Genomic DNA, 20,913 nt, shown 5'->3' on the forward strand with positions numbered 1-20,913 from the left:
ACTATACCTTCTCTACTGGGTTGTCTTGAGCAAAGTGCTTTGTAAACCCTAAGTCATGTTAGTAATGCAAGCTATTGGCTGCATTTAGATATTTATTGTGAGTTTTTTTTTAAAAAACAGCAAATCTACCCTAATTCTCATTTTAAAAGAACATTTAAAAATTCAGTAATCAAGATAACTTTCCATCTAAAATCACTAAGGAGTTTCTACCTTCATTAGCTGGGACAAGCTTCAGACATGAAGTGACATGGTCTCAGAGAGTTACCTCAGCTGCTTAAAGCTTCAAATCCCATCCCACTCTCCCATCACCCACTGTTCCAGCTGTAAAATGAGGGAGTTGAACTAGGTAATCTATATTCTTACGCATCTAAAATAGCTTTTGATTCTACACATTTTATTTCTTATCAACTCCATTGCTAATTTCCCTATACTTTAAATTCTGAACTCGTGGACAGTAAAAACCCAAGAATTTTTTTTTTTAGTAGACAAAATGTAACATTTAGCAGGAAGAACTATCTAAATGCTTACTAATGAAGCACTTTTTCTCTCGTGTCAAGATGCTGAGAGTTCGAATAAGCTTAACTGAAGTGGAAGATGATATGAAACCGAGAAGTAGTAACAAAAGGAGGTGATGACATTTTTTACTTTCCAAGATATGTTAAAAGTCAGAAAAAACACCTAAATGCCCCAGACATCCTATATATCTCAGCTATTAAGAGAGGAGGTTCAATCAACATCAAAATGCTTTAGTGAATAACTAATGTTGACTATTGAAGGCAAAAATATCTTTTTCCCCATGAAATCCAATATCACCAGCACTAACAAGATACTAGGAAGCAATACCTTTGGCCGAACACCCAAGAAACCGCTACAGTTTGGTGCTCCACATTTGCAAACAGTTTTTCCATTCCCTAGACACTCTAGATTGTAGTTGAAGGTAAGTTCAGTGCCTGAAAAGGAAAAAATATGGATAACATGACATTTTAGTATTAGTGCCTGTCACCTGTCAGGAAGATTTCCTAATGGAATAGAATGTTTTCATTAAAAAAAAGGAATATTGGTTATAGATAGGGATACAGACAAAAAATAATAAGTGGAAATAACTTTAATCAGGAATATGTAACTTGGAAATGCAGACACTAATGACAGAGTCCTTTGGTCTCAACAACCTAATGAAGTACATGTATAGTACATAAGGTATTATGTGACACATAGTTTTATCACATAAAGTATCATACTATTACACATAAGGTATGCATGTGATAGGGACAAAAGAGAGACCCAGAGAACTAGGGAAAGAGAGAACACTTTTAACACTTTAATTGGCAGAGGGAGAGGAGCACTTCATGGCAGAAGGGAAAAATAAGCATCCTTGAAAAAAAGAGAAGGATTCTCTTAGAGATAAGGGAAGATATTCTAGGCATAGAGGGCATTTTAAAAAAAATGCAGAGAGGCTGGAAATGGCATTTTAAGTTCTGGGAACACATGGTAGTCCAACTTGGCTATAATGTTGAGTACCTGAACAACAAACAGATAATATATTTGAATACCTATATGAAATTTATAAAGAGCTTTACAAAGAGGTATCTCATTTGATAGCCACAATAACACTATGAAGTATGTAGTAGTGAAAAATAATGTAAAAATCAGCTGGAAGGGTAGAGTTACATGAAAGACCGTAAATGGTAGACTAAGCAGCTTCTACTTTATTCTACAGAAAGAGGGAAACACCAAAAGTTTTTGATCAGAGATGTGACAATCATATCTCTACTTAGTAAGTTTATTTTTGCAGCTATTCAAAATATGGATTTGGGGAAAACTAGAAGCAAGGAAATAGGTCAGGAAGCCATTACAACAGTGAAGGTAAGAGGTGATGAGGGCCTGATAAGGTGGCAACAAGGTGAGTAGACAGAAATTGTGGAAACAATTTATAAGACCAATTGCATAAATGCTGGGGCAAGGGAGAAAAAAAAAGATGATTCCAAGGTCTCACATCTGGTTGACTGGAAGAAGATACGCCCCCAAAAGAAATAAGGAAAATGAAGGAAATGGGCAGATACTTTTTTGGAGGAGGAGGCAAAGAAGGGCGGGGAATGAGGACAGAATGGAGAGGTGGGTGAGACAATGAGTTCAGTTCAAGATAACTGGACTTGAAGTCATAAAAACAAAGTGGTCAGAGTTTGTCAAGAACCAGTAGATAAATTTTTTATAAAAAATCTTTTGCTTTAATTTCGATGTTTTCCATGAACATCACTATTTGCCCTTTTACTTAATGGTTATATACATTCCTAGAGTGCTCAGCACAAATTTTGACTCATTTACTGTTAGTCCGAGGAGGACGGCACTGTGTGCCCGAGATAAAAGATATGGTGGCATATCCCAGGAGCCTTTGGAAATTTGGGAAGCACACATGAATTTATAAGGAAATGAATATTCCATTTTGTGGGGAAAACCAAGAGCCAAGTTCATAATGAAATGTCAACAGGTTAACAGTGCTTAATGAAACTTTGCCCTTTTGGCTTTGTTTTTCATTCTGACCACTGCTTTTTGTAGCCAGTAATGATTGAAAAAGGGGCAAACCTAACCTTCTCAGAATTGCTGCACAAGATTTCCCAACCAGTCAAGGCTGGATAAAATCAATGATTGTACATATGTTGAGGGAACTCCTAAGAAGACCAATCTGAATTAGAAATATGGATAGGCCATAATTTAAGATTCTTTTTTTCCTTTGGTATTAATACAAGCCATAATATAACTGTACTAGAAAAATGTCTTGCATACCTGAGATTCCAGTCATTTTTGCTATCTATATAATGGATCACTTGCATGCATTATTACTAATAAAGCAAGCTTAAATTAGTTACTCAGGTGTGGATACTCTTGCATTTATTAAAACCCATTTAAAGACTGCGCTCCTACCTGCTTTGATGTCGCTTAGGGCAAAAAGGCCAACTCGGGTATCTCCATTCACAGACCACTTCTGCGTTTCACAGTTGGGCTGGCAACAGTGATTCATAAACCGAGCATAATTTCCTTTGGGGCCAGCATCAATAATCCGGTCCTGTAATCACAGTTTCAAAAAAAAAACTATTTTATTAATAGTTTAATTTTAAAAATTGTTTCAGGAAGAAAAACAGCACTACCTCCTTATGTTTGAGCTAATGATGATAATAGCTCATGTTCAGACTGCAATTTTAAGTTTTCTAAACATGTTTTTCTCTCTCTCTCTCACACTCACACACACACACCCACACACACCCATCCCTTTGATCCTCACAACAAGCCTTCTGTGAAGTAAGTACTGTCACTATCTCCAATATGTAAAGGAGGAAATTGGGACTAATTGAGTGAAATGACTTGTACTAGGTCACAGAGCTAGGAATGTCTGAAGAGGGGTTTTGACTGAGATCATTTCTAGACTCCAATCCCAGTGCTATAAACAGTAAGCTATTCTGCTTCCCGAATTAAGAAGGAAAAGTGCTTTCTCACAACAATGTTGCAAGAAAGATAATACCATGTTATCACCATTTTACATATGGAGAAACTAAGGCTGAGAGAAATGACTTGTCCAGGGTTACAAAGCTATTAAGTATCAGAATCTGAATTCAAACCAAGGTAGCATGCATCTTAGGCCAGCTCTCATTTCAGTACCTCATGTTGCCTTTCAATTTATTTAGTAGAGTATTCAGAGATGGAACGAAACTTTCTGATAGAACTTTTCCCAGAGCAAGCAATGATTCATAAAATTAGTGTAATTTCCTTTTGGAATAATAACAATGATCCAGTCCAAGAGACACGATGAAAAATGCAAAAAATTAATAAATCTACATCAATAACAATGCCAGGAAATATATATTTGCTGCGCATGGGCATGTTTTCTGTATGTTGATGATGCTAGCATCTGCACAATAGACAATGAAGTATTCTTTTTCATATGAAAAATATGACTCATTAAGTCTATAGGAAAAGTAACTTTTCCTTTCTGAAAACAGAATCTGATGGAACTTCTTAAGAAGTCCATCTTCCACTAACATCGAATAACACCAAAATTGTGCATATTACTTATCAGCACTTCAAATTTAGGCATAAATAATACTCAGTATCAAGAAATCTCACAAACCCTTCACAAAATTCTTACTCTGATGCCAACTCTGGCAATAATCTTATACCAAGCAAGACAGGGTTTGATTTCAGGCCTAGTGCTCTTACTAAAAGCATGGTTACCCATCAAATTAGGGAATGGTCAAACAAATTATGGTATATGAATGTAATGGAATACATTGTACTGTAAGAAAAGATGAAAAGAGAAGGTTTGAGAAAAACCTGGGAAGAGTTTAAGAGGTGATAGAGAGTGAAGTGAGGAGATCCAAAAGAACAGTTTATATTCTTAACAGTTTTTAAAGACTTAAGAACTTTGGAGAGATGATGGACTAAGATAAAGAATAAGACATATTTTTGGACATGGCTAACATGGGAATAATTATTTTTGCTTGATAATGCTTATTTCTTACAAAGGTGGTCTCTCCACCCCCCCACCCCTGCTGGTGGGAGGAGGGGTAGAGAAAAGTACTTGATATTGAAAAATAAATTTTAATTTAAAAATTACTTGCCAGTACTCTCTGCATATATATAGCTTTACATTAGATATGGTATGTGTACCCATAGTACAAATATATAAACCAAAGTTTGCAGAAACTTATTTCCAAATGGTTGGTCACAAGAGGATGAAGATTTTTCATTGTAACAGCTCATGATAACTTTATTAAAGCATTTAGGAGTTGTGATCTGCCTTCACTAGAGGGATAATGATGTTACTAATGATTTAAGGATTGAAAAAGATTAGCCAACACCTAATGTAGTTTTTGCACAGATGTGTACATGGCAAGCACATATTTATAAGACTGAACTAAATAAATAAAATAGCTGAAAATGCAACATTTTTTTAAAGACACTCATAGGAAATAATTTATATGGGCTAAGCATTTACAAATGCATTTGCAACTACTGTCTGTATGTGCAGTGCTACTAATAGAAGTGGATGCATATATGTATAAAGAATATGGGCAGTGAGCCCATTACTGGAGCTCTTCAAGAAAAGTTTGATAGTCACTTTTTAGAAAGTTATAGAAGAAATTCTGGTTTGGACTAAATCACTGCTGAGTACCCATCTAAAAAAATTAGAGAATTAGAGAAAATTAAAGTAACCAAATTAGAGAAAAACCGAAAACACTAAAGTTGAAGCTTCTTAAGATACTTCTGAAGGTCACTGGCAATTTGAACAACATCAATATGGATCCTTATTTAAAAGGAGGTTGCATCACTGTCACACGACCACACCTGAATTGCATTTTTAAGTAAGAGAATCTGATGTGGTAGACTAGACATTAGGAGACCTATTATCTAACCAGTAATATTCAAACTCCTCAGCCTAGCATTTAAGATATTTCACATGCAGATGTCCCCCTACCTTTCTCATTTCATATTAATGCCCCCTCACCCAGGTACTGTCCTACCTCTTTTACTTGGTTTACTATAATAGACTGAAAAAATGGAATATCTCCTGTTCTGAACTTTGTTGAGTGTAGTTCTCCACATTTAAAAAGCATTTAAGTAATGTTTCTTGAATTGATGAATTTAGTATTCTCTACCTTCTTATATTATAGGTAACATTTATATAATGCTTTGAGGTTTGTGAAGTTTTACAAAAATTGTTTTATTCTCACAACCCGGTACTATATTTCTTAATCTTTTATTCATTATGTGTAGTGCCACAGACTTTTCTTTTATTTTTGTTATAAACAGTATTTTACTTTTTCCAATTACATGTATAGATAGTTTTCAACATTCATTTTTTTAAAGACTGTTTCAAATTTTTTTCTCCCTCCCATCTCCCCCCTCCCCAAGATGGCAAGTAATCTGATATAGGTTATATATCTGAAATTATGCAAACATATTTCCACATTAGTCATGTTGTGAAAGAAGAAACAGAACAAAAGAGGAAAGCCACCAAAAAAAAAAAAAATGAAAATAGTATGCTTTGATCCATATTCAAACCCCATAGTTCTTTCTCTTGGTGTAGATAGGAAAAGAGCTGCTATAAATATTTTTGTACATGTGGGTTCTTTTCTTTTTATGATCTCTTTGGGATACAGCCCTAGAAGTGGTATTGCTGGATCAAAGGGTATGGGACAATTTTACAACCCTTTGGGCATAGTTCTAAATTATTCTCCAAAATGGCTGGATTAGTTTACAACTTCACCAATAATGCATTAATGTTTCAATTTTCCCTCTTCTCCAACATTTATTATTTTCTTTTTCTGTCATATCAGCCAATCTGACAGGTGTGGTACCTCAGAGTTGTTTTAATTTGCATTTTTCTAATCAATAGTGATTTAGAGCATTTTTTCATATGACTATAGATAACTTTAATTCCTTCAGCTGAAAACTGCCTGTTCATATTGTTGGTACCATTCTTATTCCCATTTTATAGATGAGAAAACCAAGGTAGACAGAAGTTAACTGAATTGCTCACAGTCACATTGCTAGTAAGTGTCTGAGGCCACATTTGAACTCTGGTCTTCTTGACTCCAGGTCCAGCACTCTGTTCAGTGAGCCACATACAAATGCCTCATTATTATCTTCTATTTACTTTTCAATGCACCTTGTATTTTACTTCCCCAGCTGAACTTAAGCCTCGAAGATAGAAAATGTCTCAATTTTGTAGCTATATCAATGGGAGCTAAGAACAGTGCTTTTCATATAATAAGTGCTTTAAAAATGTCTGTTAAATTGAACCACGTGAATAAGTCCCTGTTCTGGGAACAAATCACTGTGTGAACCTTCAACAGTGTACTTCACCTTTTAAGTTTTTAGTTTCCTCATGTAATATGAAATCATTAAGAGTAGATTACTTTCTTCTTAAAATAAATTAATTTTTTCAATTAACAAAAATCTGCCTTCTCTCCCTCAACTGCTTCCCACCACTAAAAAAGAAAAAAAAAAAACCAAACCAAAGTCCTTGCAACAAATATGAATAGTCAAATGAAACAAATTCCTGCACTGACTATGTAGAAAAAAAGTCAGGCCAGATTTCTTGAGAAATCCCTTACAAATCTAATTTTATTTCTTTTTAGATTGAAAATGGGTTGCATGCAGAACAAAAATAGGGGAAAACAGAGACTTTTGTAAAATGCAAAGTAGCTTCCCCTTTTTTGATCAAAGACCCACGTGAATTCTGTAAGACCAAACAAAATAATGAATATAAAGTACTCTGCACACCTTCAAGCATTAAGGAAATGTCACGTATTAGTAATGATATTATATCACAGATTTAGAGCTAGAAAGGTCTTAAAGAAGCCACTCAGACAACCCTTGTCATTTGGCACATGCCAGTCAAAAGCAGGTTCTATATACCCAGGGTAGCACAGTGAAAAGAGCTGCTTCATCATCAATACTCTTGTCAACTCCAGTAAAAAGGATGGCTAAGAATAAGCTACAAAAGTGAAGTGAGCAGAACCAGAACATTGTACACATTAAAAGCCACACTGGGCGATGATCAATTATGAATGACTTAGGTTTTCTCAGCAATATAATGATCCAAGACAATTCCAAAAGATTCATGATGGAAAATGAAAAAAGAACTGATGGAGTTTGGATGTGGATGGAAGGATACTATTCTCACTTTATTTTTTTTCCTAGTTTTTTCCTTTTGTTCTTGTTATACAACACAACTAATATGGAAATATGTTTTACATGACTGCATATATATAACCTATATCAAATTGCTTACCATCTTAGGGAAGAGGAAGGCGGGGGGAGGGGGGAGAGAAAATTTTGGAACTCAAAATTTTATTTAAAAAATGAAGATTACAAATTGTCTTTACAGGACGGAGTCAAGACGGCAGAGTAAACGCAGAGACTCATCTGAGCTCTCCCTCAAACCCCTCCAAATACCTTTAAAAAATGACTCTAAACAAATTCAAGAGCAGCAGAACCCACAAAAAGACAGAGTGAAACAAATTTCCAGTCCAAGAGAACCCGAAAGGTCGACATGAAACGTCTGTTGTTGCACCAGGCTGAGAGAAAAGCACAGTCCAGTGCAAGACACACCAGCGTAGACCAGATCCCAGCATACCCAGAGCAGGCCTTGGGAGTGACTGAATCAGCAGCGGCAGCTGCCACATTTGTTTCTGGAGCTCTCAGCCCACAGATGGCAAGGGGATCAAACAACTGGTCAGAAGGAGATTACAGGGGTCTCTTTGCTAACACTGAGGCAGGACTCTTACTTTGCCCATACTTGCATCTGGGTGGCAGCCCTGGGGTGAGGAGGAGCACTAGTACAGCAGAGCTTGCGGCAGCAGTGCAGAGCAAACCCTCTTCACAGTTCCAGGGCAGAAAACAGTGCTTGTGGTCACTCACACCAGAGCAGAGGAGTAAATACCTCTCCTTAGATCACACCACCTTGGAAGAACTGAAAACTGACAGGTCCCTAGAAGTATCTCTGAAAACAGTTGCACAAAACCCCTGAAGCTTGGGACAGTATGCCTTCCACACTAGAAGCAGAGCTCTACATTAACAAAGAGTGATTCAAGAAAATCATGAAAAATGAGTCAACAGCTTGGTAAAGGAGACCCAAAAAAATACTGAAGAAAATAACACCTTAACAGACTAGAACAAATGGCAAAAGAGATCCAAAAAGCCAATGAGAAGAATACTTAAAAAGTATTCTTAAAATACTTAACAAATATTTAAAAAGCTGAATTGGCCAAATGGAAAAGGAGATCCAAAAGCTCACTGAAGAAAATAATTCCTTAAAAATTAGACTGGAACAAATGGAAGCTAATGACGTTATGAGAAATCAAGAAAATATAAAACAAAACCAAAAGAATGAAAAAATAGAAGATAATTTGAAATATCTCACTGGAAAACCAATTGACCTTGAAAACAGATCTAGGAGAGATAATTTAAAAATTATTAGACTACCTGAAAACCACGATGAAAAAAAGAACCCAGACATCACCTTTCAAGAAATTATCAAAGAAAACTACTCTGATATTCTAGAACCAGAGGGTAAAATAGAAATGGAAAGAATCTACCGATTACCTCCTGAAAGAGATCCCAAAAAGGAAACTCCTAGGAATATGATAGCCAAATTCCAGAGTTCCCAGGTAAAGGAGAAAATATTGCAAGCAGCCAGAAAGAAACAATTCCAAGTATTGTGGGAACACAATCAGGAGAACACAAGATTTAGCAGCTTCTACGTTAAAGGACTGCAGGACTTAGAAGGACATTCCTGAGGGCAAAGGAGCTGCCCTCTGGCAAGAGGGGAAGAATCACTTACCCAGCAAAACTGAGTATATATAATCCATGAGGGGAAAAAATAGCCACTCAATGAGATAGATGAATTTCATGCATTCGTGAAAAAAGACCAGAGCTAAATAGAAAATTTGACTTTCAAATACAAGACTCAAGAGAAACATGAAAAGATAAACAGGAAACAGAAATCATAAGATGGACTTTAAATTGTTTACATTCCTATGTGGAAAGATGATATTTGTAACTCACAAGACCTTTCTCATTATTAGGGTAGCTAGAAGGAGTGTGAGAGTTGAATATGAATATGAACACTTTTGAGAAAGAACAGGGGGAAAGGAAAGAGAGAATAGAATAAATGGGGGGCAGGATAGGATGTAGGGAAATACAGTTAGTCTTTCACAACATGACTATTATAGCAGTGTTTTGCATGACTACATATGTATAACCTATATCGAACTGTTTGCGTTCTCAATGAAGTGGAGTGGGGAGGGAGGAAGGGAGAGAATTTGGATCTTAAAAGTTTTAAAAATATTTTCACATGTAACTGGGGAAAAATAAAATACTAAATAAAAAAAATTTTAAATTGTCTTTCCATGTAATTGGAAAAAAAAATACTATTTAAAAGGAAAAAAAAGAATGAGCTGTAAAAATATATTTTTAGTACTTACCTTATCCAAAGTGAGCATGTAGAAATTGGTGATGTCATGCTCCTGGGCATAACGGATTCGGGCCCTACATTCCTCTTCATCTATTAGCTCTCCTACATACTCATTTACAAATTCACCCTGTAACAAAAATTAGAATATCCTTAACGGCAGAAAACTCCACAAATAAATTCACCCGTGATTCTCTTTAAAAGCTTACCTTGCAGTAAGAACATAGATAACCAGATGGTGTCCTTACCAAGGAGTTTGTGGCACAGTACATGAAGTTATGTGCTAACTGTTCCTTAACTGACTGATACAGGTCTAGAGCCCTGAGTTGTATTCCCTATCACTTTACTTACTTATTTTACTTATGTTGAGGGTTTAGATTTTATTGTAAAGGGCTTTTTGGGGGGGGAGGAGGGGGAGTAGGGGTGGTGGTGGAAGTGAAAATATTTATTAATCAATCCACTTAGAAAACAGGTGGCTTAATGCAAGCTTATGGACTATCTTCACAGATGTCCATAGAAAAATGTCTTTCACATGATGACAGTAACACTCTCTGGATGTAATTGTAATTTGGGGCATTACTTATGTACATGGATGTTGAAGGTTTAAATTTTACTGGAAAGGTAAAGGCCACAGTGAAACTTAACACAGGAAGTGCCTTTCATTTCAACTTGTTCCATCCTCAGCTTCTTTTACTCACTTACTACAGACCCTAAACTGTTTTCTTCAAACCTTTCTTATTTCCCTTTACAATGAGAAGATGAAGAAGGATGTCTCTTTGAGAAAATTAACCCCTCCTTCAATACTCTAGAACTTCATAATTGCTGCTTATCTGTGTGCAGCCTAAGAAAATTTTGTAAACAGTTTAAGCACAAGGTCTTGAAAAGCCTAACCTAAGAAAAAACACGGGCAGCTAGGTGGCACAGTGGATAGAGCACCGGCCCTGAAGTCAGGAGGACCTGAGTTCAAATCTGGCCTAAGACCAAACACTTGACACTTACTTGCTGTGTGACCCTGGGCAAGTCACTTAATCCCAATTGCCTCACCAAAAAAAAAAAAAAAAAAAAAAAGAAAAAAAGAAAAAACAAACAAACCTCCAAAAGTCTTCTATTGAGACTACTCAATTGAGATTTAAAATTATCTTCTGTTGGTGGTTTCTTCATTCTTTCATTAAAGTGTGGACATCCTTTAAGTTCTTCCTTTGGCTTCCCTTTAAGCTCTCAATATAGATGGAAAGCTGACAGTTTAAATTCAAATTATCCTTTTTCCTATATTCTGATTTTTGTTGATAGAACCACTATTTGAATAGTCACCCAAAGAATTCAGTATCATAGCAGAAGAAATGTTTGACCCTTCCCTCACTCTCATTACTAACACCAACTGACAAATTCCAACTGCATATTTCTTGCATTTCCCTCATTTCCTTTCTACTTTTGTCTGCAACCATCCTAATTCAGGCACTCAATTCCAGGATAGATAAGAGTCTTCTAGGTAGTCTACTAGCTTTTAGTAGTCTTTCTGCTCTATAATTCACCTTTCTACATAATTTTTTAAATATACAAGTCATATGACATCACATGCCTGTTCAAAAGTCTTGAGAAATTTCTCACAGCCTACTGGAAAAAATACAATCCCCTAGTAGAGTAGAAAGTCCTATAGAACTGAGATTGTTATCTTTCAACTTTAAATTATTAGTACTTAGCCCAGTACCCTGCATATAACAGGCACTTAGGTGTTTGTGGAATAGTTACTATAATAATCACTGTTCCACTTTCTTATAAAGGAATTAAAATTCCCTTATCTGATCAGAATCTATCATTCCATCAATTCCTATACTTTATTCCCCCTAAACTTCTTCTAGGTCCAAGCAGTGATAACTAACCCCTTCTTCTTTCAGCGTGTGGCCAGGACATTATCTTTGATCACACCCTCTTCTGATCCTCCCCTAGAGCAAACTGGTCCAACTCTGATCCTGTCCTCTACACCTGAACTCCTTGCTCTTGCCCCATCACCACTCATGCCTTACCAAAACTCCAATATTATATTAATTCCATCCTGCCCTAGACATATACTAACTGTGGATGGGGAGTTTCCTCATCCATAAAATGGAGTTTTAATAAAAGCATCTGGTATCTTAGATTCTGAAGCTCAAATAAGGTAACATACAGCCTTCCGCAAAACCTTTTAAACTCTTGATGTTAGCTATTGCTATTGTTACTATTATCATCTATCTTTTCTACTCCTACTCACGTGCTCCTGAACAAAACCGGAAAAAATTATATATGCTGAGTTCACTACAAATTTAAGTTAATATCAATAGGGTCCTTGCTACTATAAAATAATCCTTTTCTTTCTAATTAATTTTCTATCCTGTTTTCCACAATGACTATTCCAAACTTTCTCTTTTTTCCTTATTCTCCTTACAAAATCTTTTCCTTCCAACTCTCTCAGCTGAGACACAGAAAACGGTGGGCATTTACTGTGAACCTTCACTTCTTCATTCTCTCTTTTCACAATACCTTGACACCATCAGGTGTATGTGGTATGTGCTAACTGGTCCTTAACTGACTGATGCAGGTCTAGAGCCAGGTCCATTTCCTTCAGCGTCACAGGCCTTCTCAATAAGGACAATTCTTTAACATTTACCTTTGTTCCCACATCCATTCTAAACTTCTTTCCCAGATGATTCCCCATCACAAGACATTTAAGTAAAGAGGGAGAAGTTATGATGTTTCTATCCCCCATTCTGAGACCATTCATGTAATTGTTAAAGACATTTTGTACCTTTTTAATATCTGTTTTTGTCCGTAAGCCCCAGCCTCGCTGTAACGTACGGAAGATTTCAACCTCAGGATACTGGCGTTTTGAGAAGCACTGATTCTGGCAGCGTCCGCCCGCAGGACAGACAGTGGGATGGCACTCATATAAGAGCATTCGGTTAATGCACTCTGAGTCGATGCCACAGGGGTTTTCATCTGAAGCTTTGCAGTTACATCTGGGAATTTCTGACAGGTCTGCAGTAAAGATCTGAACTCTTCCTATTGGACGGTTCACCTAGTAAAAGAGAAGAAAAGCAAGCCCCAAATTCACAGATAAGAAGCTGAGGCCCAGATAGCTGGTGACTTGTTAAAGTTCATAAAGAAACATAGTAGAACTAAGAATGGACAATCTTGCATTCCATTAATGTCACGCTTATTCTCTTAATTTCATTATAACATTTTATTATATTGGTATTCCAAATTATTCAGCTACTCTCCATTTGCTGGACATTTTCTTTTTGAGGCCCCCTTCCTGAACAAATAATGTTACTATATTTAAAAAATTTATAATATCCTTAGGTAATTTCGGGAAAATAATGGGAATAACAGATAACAAGGTCTCATTATTTTTCTACCTTTTATAGCATACTATTATATAAGTCTCCAAATTTTTAAGTCTACTGACAATTTGTGGGTACCCCTTCTTCTCCACAACTCCTAGGCATATTTTTGCTAAGAGTAATTGGATTACACCAAAGACAATGTATGAGGCAAAACTGGTATCTAAGTCTATGTACAAAGCAGGAAAACTATCATCTTGGATGACTGTATTATCTGAAAATTTAATGTAAAGGAAACCAGACACCTCAAATAAAAGTATCCACTCAGACATTTCACAGTCCAGAATATATTTTCATTATTTAAACAATCTTCACTCTTTAAATATGTGTAAATTATATTGATTCCTTATTTGACACATGTGATTTTCAGTATGTGGCTATTATCTTTTCCATCAAATTGAATTCTCTTATTTCTCTCTACAAATCTAATTAAGTCACTCAGTTTGATAAGGGAAAGGGACTAGTGCTATGATTTCACAGAATGCCCAGAGGAAGGAACTTTCTTCACTGATATTGGACAGCAATATCTCTGCAACTTACTGGCTGACAGATCAATAATCTGTATCCTGTCACATGATGACTTACTTTTTTAAGGTCACAAAATTGAATGTGCAATAACTTATAGAGGGAAGAAGAGGATATTTACTTCTCATTGTGTTCAGCTGGACATTATACAACCCTCTATCACAGAAGTTAACAAGAACGTATGATTTTAAGATCTATAAAGCACTTTCCAAACAACAACTCAGTGAGTCAGATGAACATATGGACTATTACCTACATTCCAGACACGAGGAAACAGGCTCTTAGACAAGAAGTTCCGTTTATCAACAATATCTTAATTCCTCTTCTCTTGATGTAACTAGTAGTACCAACTGATGTCTGATTCGTCAGTAAGGTCATTTTAATATCCAAGAAGATAAAAACATTTATCCAAATAAGGTTCAGGGCCAATTTTTTTATGGTATTGGATATTTTCCAAAACATTCAATGCAATCTACAAACTGAACCAAATCTAAACAATTTTTGTGAACTAACTTTTCCATAAGATTTTATCAACATTACCCTGCCTGGATCCATAAAGCTATTACACCTTACTTGTTTTCTTCTAATCATGTATCTTTTAGATAAAAAAATTACTGTGATTACTAACAGTAGACATGGACAATCAAATGTCATAATGTATGGATATGTTCAATGTCTACTCTTGGAGAGCAATTTTACATTTTTTCTCACCTTGATATGCTTGTAGGGTGGTGGTTTCTTGTCATTTTTTCTGTCTTCCTGGAGCTGTCTTAGCTCTTTCTGGGCCTTTAATTCCTCAAAACGGACAGCAGCTTCCTGAAGGGCTAAAAAAAAAATAAAAGAAAAAGGCAAAAAACAGTGCACAAGTCAATTTAAAACCCTTGATATATTAGACACTTATACACAAACATCAAATTTTATTGAGGATGTACTTATTAATCTTTCATTAGGCACTATGAGGCAATATGAGAGACTATGTCCAGCATATAATATAGCACAGTGGCTGGCACACAAGAGCTTAGTAAACGTTTGGTCCTTATTCTTAAGTAGCTTAAAATCTACTTGTGAACAAGTAGAGAATGATGCTAGATGTTTAATTGAAAGACAAAAGGAACAATGTATGCATTATGGCACACACAAAGGAAGTGCCTCCAAAATTACTAATGTCAATATTATGACCATCTCCCTAATTTTGCAGTGCAGTAGAGAAGTGAACATATTTAATGAGTAATGAACAGGAGCGGAGAAAATTACAAGAAAAAAAAATTAAGAAACATTTAAATAATTTGATTCATGGAGGAGTATTAAAATACATGGTCACCAACACTGAACTCTAAAGCAAGAGGCTTTAATCACAATGAAGACGTCTTTTTATTAGGCGTATTTGAATGATGGTGATCCTAATATTACAGGACACGTGGCTTGCTTGGGGCCACTGTTCTCAGACTTATCTGTATGAACCTAAGTCCCACAAGCATAAACAGCATTTTACCTTTTTTATACGTCCCATCAACTCCTTTGCCCATCTTGTCCTTGCTACTGACATCTCCCTCCATATAGGGAAAGACACGGGCCTGATGGGTCCATAAGTAATCATTAGAGCCAAAAAATAAAACGGGAAATTCGCCAACATCATGTCTCATCTTATCAATATTGGAAGGAATAGCTCGAGGATGACAAATTTCAGCTGGCCACCACCTGTCGATGATACAAAGGGAAATGCACTCAGAACATACACCTGGACTTTAGAAGAGAGCTTAAAGAATATGGGTTGGAACAAATCCAATTAATTACTTCAAATTAAAATCTTCTTAAGAAATACATCAATTAAAACAACATTTCCATTCAATTTGTTCTTACCTGTATCGACCAACTTTTACCCAGACAACCTCTCGGTAGTGTGGTTTTTTGCCTGCCTTACAGTCATTGCAATACCAGTTGCCCTCAGGGATATCAATATTAAGACATTCTCGATGAAATGCAGCAGGACAAGAGTCACAGCACAAAAGACTGCCCCCTAAGGGAATAGAGGAATTCATGTATCAAAACTACAAAGCATCATGTCAGTCAGTCAACAGGGATCCAGATCTTTTATTAAATGCCTTCCATTCTTGGGACAGGTGCTTCGAGTTATGAGGTACTAATAAAAAAAAAAATGATACCTGGCTCATACTACACCACCCCATTCCAGGATACAGAATCACAGATTTAGAACTAGAAGAACCAAGTGAATCAAATCTCCCTCATTTTAAAGATAATGAAACTAAGGCATAAAAAGCTTAAGTGATTTGCCCAGGGTCCCAAAGCTATTATGTCAGAGGTGAGGTCTGGACTCAGATCTTCCCAATTGTATATACCAAACCCTATCCACGGCACCACCGAGCAACTGCTAATACCCTACACAACTGTCCAACACCATTTTTCCAATTAAAATTTTTTTAAAATTTGAACTGAATAAATGTAGCATTTCTATAGGCAATGTAGAACAGAAAGGGCCTGTACATAAAACTACAAATATCTAGTGTTTGGTTTTCTTTTTCAGATAGAAAAAAAAATTAACATTTAACTTTTGAAGCTATCCTGCCTCTCTGTGATTCCTTGTGGCTTTCCTTCTGTTCTCTTTTAACTTTTAATTTTTAAAAATTCTGACCCTAGTACTTCTATTCTTCCAATGCGGGGGGGGAAGAGAAGAGTAAAAAGAGGGGGAAAAACCCTTTGTAACAAATATGTATAATCAAGAAAAATCAATCCCCACACTGAGCATGTCCAAAAATGTACATCTCATTCTGCATCTTGAGGATATCACCTCCGTTAGGTGGGTAGCATTCAACAATGGTATGCTGGGGTAGTCAATGGACATTACACCACTCAGAGTTCTTAAGTCTTTCAAAACTGTTTTTCTATACATTTTTGTTATTGGATAAATCATTCTTTGGGTTCTGCTTACTTATCTCTGTATCACTTCAAAAAAGTTTTCACAGGATTCTGTGAAATCATTTATGATTGGTTATTGCCCTTCATTCTCAAAGAGGATCAAAATGACATCACTACATTAGAGTCAAGATATAGTGTGTCCAACCGTGGCAGATCAGACCAACATGAGCTTGGAATGCTCTACCACAGGTTGGGCACAGATAATCCACATGAATATTTGGGGTGGTGTACATTTTTCTGTGTTGCAACTGCAAAATGGGGATCCCTTGCCTGCCACAGTAAACAGGCCAGGGGTGGGTAAGCAACATTAAGGGCGCCTTTTCTAGCTCCTTCCTTACACCAGGAGATGAGTAGTGTGGTCCTTAAAAGGCTGCTCAGACACCCAGGGGGCTGCCAAATTCCACTGCTGCTTCCATTGAAAAGACAACCCTATGGCCTGGGCCTCCTGTGTGCAGGGTTATGACTATAGCGCGCAGTGTATCTGCACCTGCTGCAAACGTTTTTGGCATTCAATTATATACCACCGCACACATATTACTGGTTATTCAGCCATTACCCAAATTAATGAGTACCCTTTTGGCTTCCAGTTCTTTCCCACTATAAAAAGAATGTCTATAATTATAATATTTTTTTTATATATGGGTCCTTTTCTTCTGTCTTTGATATCCTTGGGATATATCCTAGTGATATTACTCCTGGCACAAAAGAGGAGCTTAATCAATGCTTCTTCTGTCCTTCATAGATCAAAGAGTATGCTCGAAGTTTAGTGGCTTTTTGGGGCATAGTTCCAGACTGCTTTCCAGACTGGCTATACCAATTTACAGCTCCACCAACAACGTATTAATGTGCTTGTTTCCCCAATCCAACACTTGTCATTTTCCTTTTCTGCCAACTCTGCCAATATGATAGGTATAAGGTAGAAGCTGAAAGTTACATGTATCTAATTATTTACATTTATCTAGTTATTAGTGATATGGAGCATTTTTTCATAAGTCTTTTAATAGCTTGGATTTTGTCTTTTGAGAATTACTTGTTCATATTTTTTAACCACTGACCAAGTGGAGAGTGCTTCTTTGTGCTAATAAACCTGCATCAGATCCTGATTATTGGAAATGAAACCTTTATTGGAGAAACTTCCTACAAAGATGTTTTTCTTTAAACTTCATTTAAAATCTATCAAAGCACTGCCTGACCCAGACTATTCTGGCCTCTCCCATCTTTAAATGACTTAGCAATAATTTAAAAAGAAATTTACTCATATATACATATTGTTTTCCCACCAGTACAACATTAGCTTTTTGACAGAGCCAGAACTGTTTGATTTTTGTCTTTCTATCTCTTATACTTGCACAGTGCTCAACACATAGCAGATGATTAAGATATAGGTCTTGGATTGAATTAAGTAACTAGGATTTAAAGACCAAGGTTTAGATCCCAGGTCAGCAACAACCCAGCTATTGTAACTTTGGGCAAATCACTTCACTTGTTTTGTGAGTGTTAGTTTCCTCATCTGTCAATGGAAGGGATTGGGCTAGACAGTCTTTAAAAGTCCCTTCTTGCTCTATGAAGCTATTAAATTCTCATAATCTATACCACATAAATTGGCAAGAGAATCTATACAGTTGGTATTGTTTCCTGAGTGTGCGGTCTTTTATGCAATAAGAACATGTGCCCTGTGTGCCAGGTCTTCCGTTTGGGTGCCACTTTTTAAGTTCCTAGAACTGCACTTTAGAAATCACAGGAGTTGAAGAAACTGTTGGATGGATTCACGCTAAGCACAGTGAAGCTCTTGAGGAATTTATTAGACAGCCAGGGAGACCAGTGCAGTTTCTGAGCCAGGCTCTGAGAATATCGTAGGCTGTTCATAAGTAGAAGTAGGTCAGTCATTTTAAGAAGAACAAGATGGGTCTAAGCCCAGTGTTCTTTCTACTGCCCCATGCACCCTCACATAAGCAGCACGAACAAAGACACAGAATTAAGATGCAACATTTGGTTAGAAGCAAAGGAGCGCATATAGGAAATATGGCTGAAGAGACCAAGAAGGAAGAATTAATGGACACGTGATGATTAAGTGAATGCAGAGGTAGAGACTAAGACAGTCTTTACATTTTTGGCCTGTTTGTCAGGGTAGGTGGAAAAATAAGAAAATAAACTGGAACAGCACCACTGGGGGTAAGGTGAGGCAAGAGAGGTAGAGCAAAACATAGGGAGTCTTAATGACCTCGGGGATATGATTTCTAAAGTCTGTTCCAGCTCTAGATGAAATAATTCTGTATATTCAGTTTAGCATTTTATCATTTATAGCCATACTATGTTATTGGCAAGTCCTTTTACTTCTTTCTTTTAGGGACTCAGAAGTGTGCAAAGAAGAAAACACACAAAGGTGAAAGGTGCTCCTGCTGAAGCCCTTAGAGAAAGGCTATGACTGAAGGCTTTCATTATTTTATTCTATTTTATTGCCATGTGTTACTTATGATTACTTACAAGAAAAAAAAAGGATGAGGGGGCATCATGGAGAAAAACATGATAAATGAGGAATATATAAAACGCAGTCATATGGAGAAAGGTTAGATTCTTTATGCTTGCCTAACAGGTACAACTACAAGCAACGTGTCGAAATTATAGAGACAGATTTAGACTCAATACAATAAAATCTACTGTCTGATAGGAGCTCAAAAGCTTCCAAAAGATGGGAGGGTTAGGTATGGATCTAGAATACTTCTGAAGTACCTTTCAACACCGAGATTCTCTGAACCTTTCTAAGATACAAAGGCAAAAAGCATGTCCTTATTTCTACACCATAATACTTAGCACATGTGGGGCAAGGTATGTAGTCACCTAATAGTATAAAATCATACATACCTAGCACTGGCATTGTTGGAGGAATATGGTATTCTATGTGACTAAATTTTGAATAAATAAAGTTTGCTCCATCTAAATTAAGGTGAGTTTCCAAAGTCATTTGCATAGTTTCCATAGTTACTTGCATAGTTTGACTAAAAAGCAAAATTTCTCATTTCTAATCTATAAATTCTTCTATAGTACACTCTCTGATACAAATGTATGGTGATTCAGTTTCAATGCTGTGTTTGAGTAAGGTTGCATTAGGCTTTTAGGGATTCCTAATGAAGTACAAATAAGCTGGACTGTATCTTCTTTTGCATTACCAAAAACTTGTTATTCATTTAAACACCACCTGTGAGGAAGGACTCACTTCTTTCCCAGGTATCCTATTCTGTTTTTGTACATCCCTAATAAAAAAAGTTTTTCCTTACTTTCAGCTAAAACGTACTTCTCATTTTCCTAGGTCCATCTTGTTACCAGCTCACCACTTGCCCTCTCTGACACGGACAGATAATTGGTTTAAATGGGAATTGTCAGTTTTCAAAGCTCCAAATGCTCTAGTTATTGAGACTTTTTGTCAAACCACCTTGTTTTGAGAATCACCAAGTATTCCCATTTTTTGGGTTATATTTGCCAATCTGGAGGATGTTAGGGGAAACTCCAAAGTCATTTTAATTTTCATTTCTATTATTAGTGATGAGGAAAATGTTTTCATATTGTCATTTAAAATTCTTTTGAAAAACTATTCCTTTCCTTGGCCAATGTTTCTACAGGGAAGAAGCTCTTGGTCTTATATATTGATGTAACTTCCTGGAAAGTACCTTCAAGGTAATTTTATAGAGTAGGTCATTGTAAAGTGACATGTCCCAGGCCACACAAGATGTAAGTAGTAAAGCCAGGATTAAAGTCTAAGTTCTTTGAAGCCAAATCCAGTGCTCGTTGCACTGTACTATGTTGCTTCATGTATCATTTTATCAGACATGCAATACAAAGCATCTTATTCCCCACTACAGCATTTCTCTTTGTGTTCTACCTTAGTTTTGTTTGTACAAAAGCCTTTTACTTTATATAGTTTCCTTCCTAATCATACTTGTTAAAAAAGGTCATTCTTAAAAAAACTTTTTTTGAAAAAAGAAAGCCATGACCTTTTATACTGATGTGATCTTTTACAAGTAGTTGTATCCACTTGGATCCAGCTGAAAGAAATACTTGTTGATTACATATGACATCAAATGATGCCAAATGTTTTCCAGTTTTCTAAAC

General features: G+C 36.3%; 1 protein-coding gene across 6 annotated transcripts in view; it reads right to left on the reverse strand.

Moving 5' to 3' along the window:
* The window catches only part of NSD1 (nuclear receptor binding SET domain protein 1), a 132,464-nt gene that overhangs the window by 11,539 nt on the left and 100,012 nt on the right, over positions 1–20,913 (reverse strand). For all 6 annotated transcript variants that reach the window (XM_027867280.1, XM_027867276.1, XM_027867275.1 and 3 more), the window contains 7 exons: positions 15,733–15,889; positions 15,365–15,570; positions 14,584–14,696; positions 12,753–13,022; positions 9,984–10,100; positions 2,920–3,061; positions 844–950 (listed from right to left, as the gene is read on the reverse strand). In XM_027867280.1, the coding sequence (XP_027723081.1) occupies positions 844–950; positions 2,920–3,061; positions 9,984–10,100; positions 12,753–13,022; positions 14,584–14,696; positions 15,365–15,570; positions 15,733–15,889 (1,112 nt within the window). The remainder of the gene's footprint in view (positions 1–843; positions 951–2,919; positions 3,062–9,983; positions 10,101–12,752; positions 13,023–14,583; positions 14,697–15,364; positions 15,571–15,732; positions 15,890–20,913) is intronic.

This window comes from Vombatus ursinus, unplaced genomic scaffold (genome assembly GCF_900497805.2).
Source record: "Vombatus ursinus unplaced genomic scaffold, bare-nosed wombat genome assembly UNPS02014785.1, whole genome shotgun sequence".
Classification (NCBI taxonomy): Eukaryota; Metazoa; Chordata; class Mammalia; order Diprotodontia; family Vombatidae; genus Vombatus; species Vombatus ursinus.